General features: G+C 43.1%; 1 protein-coding gene across 1 annotated transcript in view; it reads left to right on the forward strand.

Annotated features, from left to right (window-relative positions):
* LOC101849736 (vacuolar protein sorting-associated protein 13A) overlaps positions 1-3,500 on the forward strand; it is a gene marked incomplete at both ends in the record, with an annotated part of 94,914 nt that overhangs the window by 43,634 nt on the left and 47,780 nt on the right. The window contains 2 exon segments of the mRNA XM_013089622.2: positions 1,566-1,694; positions 2,465-2,681. Coding sequence (XP_012945076.2) covers positions 1,566-1,694; positions 2,465-2,681 — 346 coding nt within the window.

Below are 3,500 nucleotides of genomic sequence, written 5' to 3' on the forward strand. Positions count from 1 at the left end.
CCGGGCAGTGTTACTGACTGAAGTATCTTTAGGCCATTCCCAAAGGGGGAATATTAACATGTTCTCATGCACAGTAGAATTGTAAATGGGCTGATATATCAATGTCATGCTCATACTGTGCTGGAACAACATAGGGGGAACTGCTGCTTTTTCTTTTCACTTCCTTACTATCGCCATTTTTCCTCTACTTCTTTTGTATGTTTGTCACTCTCTTGCGAACTGCAATTTCCGGAGTGCCATGATAGTCGAAGCAGACTTTGTGCTGTTGCAGCTAGGGAGGTGAGCAGAGAAAGCCTGATTCCTCATTTGGACTTCTCAGTTGACATCCACCCCTTGGCGCTCATATGACCTTATGCAGATGCGAGTGCTATAAAACCTTACTAAAACAAAAAAACAGTTTAGAACATTCAGGTAGTGGTTAAGGAAGGTAGGTCTTTACACCCTTTTTAACACAATTGAAGCAATTTTGATGTGGTCAAGGAAGGTAGCTTTTTACACCCTTTTTAGCACAGTTTTGATTATTTAATTAATGTTCAAAGAAGGTAGATTTTTGTCTTTTCTTCAACACAATTCTGATCATTTAGATGGTGGTCAAGGAAGGTAAGTCTTCACACCCCTTGAGAACCGAACTCAAAATATTTTGCATGCATAGTGCAAAACTTCACGAAATCACAACAGATTCCAGTGCCTGGAATTTGTGAGGTTTTTATCTGATCTGGGGTCTATTTATACCGTGTTGATGTTTGACAATTTCTAAATTAGTAAGTTGAGGAAATGGGGATAGAAATATTTTGTCAATTTTTTTTCAATTTTTAGACCGGACCTAGTTTGTAAAGGTTTGTGTGACTCTTTGTTCTTTCCTTATTGCTCAGAATACATTTACACACCTTTAACAAAATATAAAATGACTGCTCTTTTGACTGTAGGTCACTATTTTGTTTAGTCTTGAGCGTATTCCTTGGGTTGGACTTCTTCATGGTTTAGTATCAAGAAGACTGAATTATTGGAAAAGAATAATTTTGGAGAATGAATTATTGGAGATAAATAATTTTGGAGAATGAATTATTGGAGAGAAATAATTTTGGAGAATGAATTATCATCATCATTGCCTTTTTCTCCCTGGATCAGGATATAGGCAACGAACAAACACTTTCCACTTCTCCCTATCCTGGGCTAGTCGCTTGATGTCACTCCATGTCTTCCTACTTTTCTGTACATCCAGAATGAATTATGGGAGAGGAATAATATTATGCTATCTTTTTAATTGTCATAACAGCAAAAATTGTTCTGTCATAATACAATTGATATGTCTGATCTCAGACTCAAACCCAAAACCTTTCACCATGTCTCCCCCAGCTCCACATCGAGGTGCCGTGGTGTGGTTTGCTCCTTCTTTCCTATAAAAAATCTAACATCTTTAACTCTCCTCCTTCTTTTTTGTGTTTGTTTCTCTCTTGTAACTACTCTAATCTTCGGCACTTATATGAGATTGTCGTGTAGCAAGTGCCGTAAAACTCTTATGAAAACCAAACTCAAACCCAAACCTTTCCACCGTATCTCCCCAGCTCCACGTCGAGGCGGAGGTTCACCTGGAGGTGATGTTCTTCAACGAGCGAGTCAGCGTATGGGAGCCTATGGTAGAGCCCGTAATGGAGAAGGAGGGCATGTACCGGTCCTGGGAGATGCTGGTTAAGGTAAAGGCAGAGAGAGAAAGAGAGAGAGATAGGGGGTTGAGAGAGAGAGGGGAGGGGAGAGAGAGAGGGGGGAGAGATAGAGAGAGGGGGGGGAGAGACCAAGAGAGTGAGAGAGAGGGAGAGAGAGAGGAGGGGGGAGGGAGGAAGGGAGAGGGGGGAGAGAAGGAGGATGAGAGATGCTGGTCAAGGTAATGTGTGAGAGAGAGACTGAGATGGAGGGAGACAGAAAGAGAGCGAGACAAAGAGAAGAGGGAGAGGGAGAAAGAGAGGAATGGGTCTGCAGGTCCTTGGAGATGTTGGTCAGGGTAATGTGACCAGGGTAGTGGAGGGGGAGTAAAAGAGAGAGAGAACAAAAGTTGTTTTTTGTACTCTTCTGCTGCTATTATTACAGAACCCTCGGTACTGTTTTTAATTCATTTGTTACTATTTGTATGATCTACTAGTCCTGAATCAAACAGGATGGGGAAAATGATGTTAGTAGAGTTGTTAAAGGAGATTTGAAGATCTTTTTAATGCTTTGCTGCTGCTTCAACTTATTATTATTGCAGACTCCTTTAACCTTGTTCTGTTTCTTTAACACTTTGGTGTCACAAAACCAGCAGTACAAAATACCCCATCTGGTCACCCAGCCAGGAAATCGACTGCAACAAACTTCTCGGGCCTGGCACAGAACTGTGCCAAGTGACCAGAACAAAAAATGTTCACTGACGCATTATTGCACCAAATGACTGCAAAGTGTTAACCTTCCTCTGTTTTGTTCTCACGACCAGGTGGTGCACGCCAAGAGTTTCCCGATCCTGTGTCTCTACGACGAGGATGACCTGACGGTGCCCGAGGAGCTGCAGACGGAGGTACAACAGATGATGCACCGGGCCAGGCTCAAGTCCAGCAGCTCCGAGACGGACGAGCCCGACGCAGATGCGGACATGACGGTCATCAGGCACAAGTCGCTGCGGAGGTTACGACATGGGAGTGACCGCAGTTTTGGTAAGTTGATATAGCGGTTGCTATTTTTTCTTAATGAATTCTCAAGATAGACTTTCTTACAGTTTTCTCTCATATATCTTATAACATGTCTTTGAAATCAAGACACAAAATTTCTGTAACAAATTTTTCCAGAATGCAGAACATTTTTCTTTTTGTCCAGAGAAGGAAACTGCTTGCTCATATGACCTGATGCAGTTGCGAGCGCCTTAATACACTTACCAAACAAAACAAAAAAAGAAGGAAAGTCCTTGGAGTTTTTGCCCATGTTTCTTGAACTATTTTCCGAATAATCAGTGACTTGTATCGATCTACTAATCCCTCAACTCTCTTCCTTAACAAGAAAACAGTCTCCTTGAAGATGTAGTCTGCATGTGCTACTAATGCTACTAACAGGAGCGTTTACTAATATGATGCATCTTGAAGGATAAGAGCATGACGCGAGCAGTATTGCATACAGACAGATGTAAGTCATTTTTGGCTGCCTTTGAGATACGTCTGTATGTAATACTGCCCCCGATGGATAAAAAGAGAATGAAAAAAAGTTGAAAGAAAGTAAGTGTGGAAGTAGAGCCATGTACTGATGTCTTCCCATCTGCTCCTGACGCCACGCCCACTTGCTGCTGCTGCTGTGCACTCCGGTCTGTGGCCCGCCCACCTGTCATGCCCCGCCCCTCTGCCACGCCCCCTCCCATCAATGCCCCACCTATTGACTCCCTCCCCTTCCCTTGAACCCCATTGGTGACTTTCACCACAACTCCTCTTCTCCAACCCACCCACTAATGCCTTGCCTTGTGGCCACGCTCATGCACTGGTGCTGCA

This window comes from Aplysia californica, unplaced genomic scaffold (assembly GCF_000002075.1).
Source record: "Aplysia californica isolate F4 #8 unplaced genomic scaffold, AplCal3.0 scaffold01000, whole genome shotgun sequence".
In the NCBI taxonomy this organism is placed as follows: Eukaryota; Metazoa; Mollusca; class Gastropoda; order Aplysiida; family Aplysiidae; genus Aplysia; species Aplysia californica.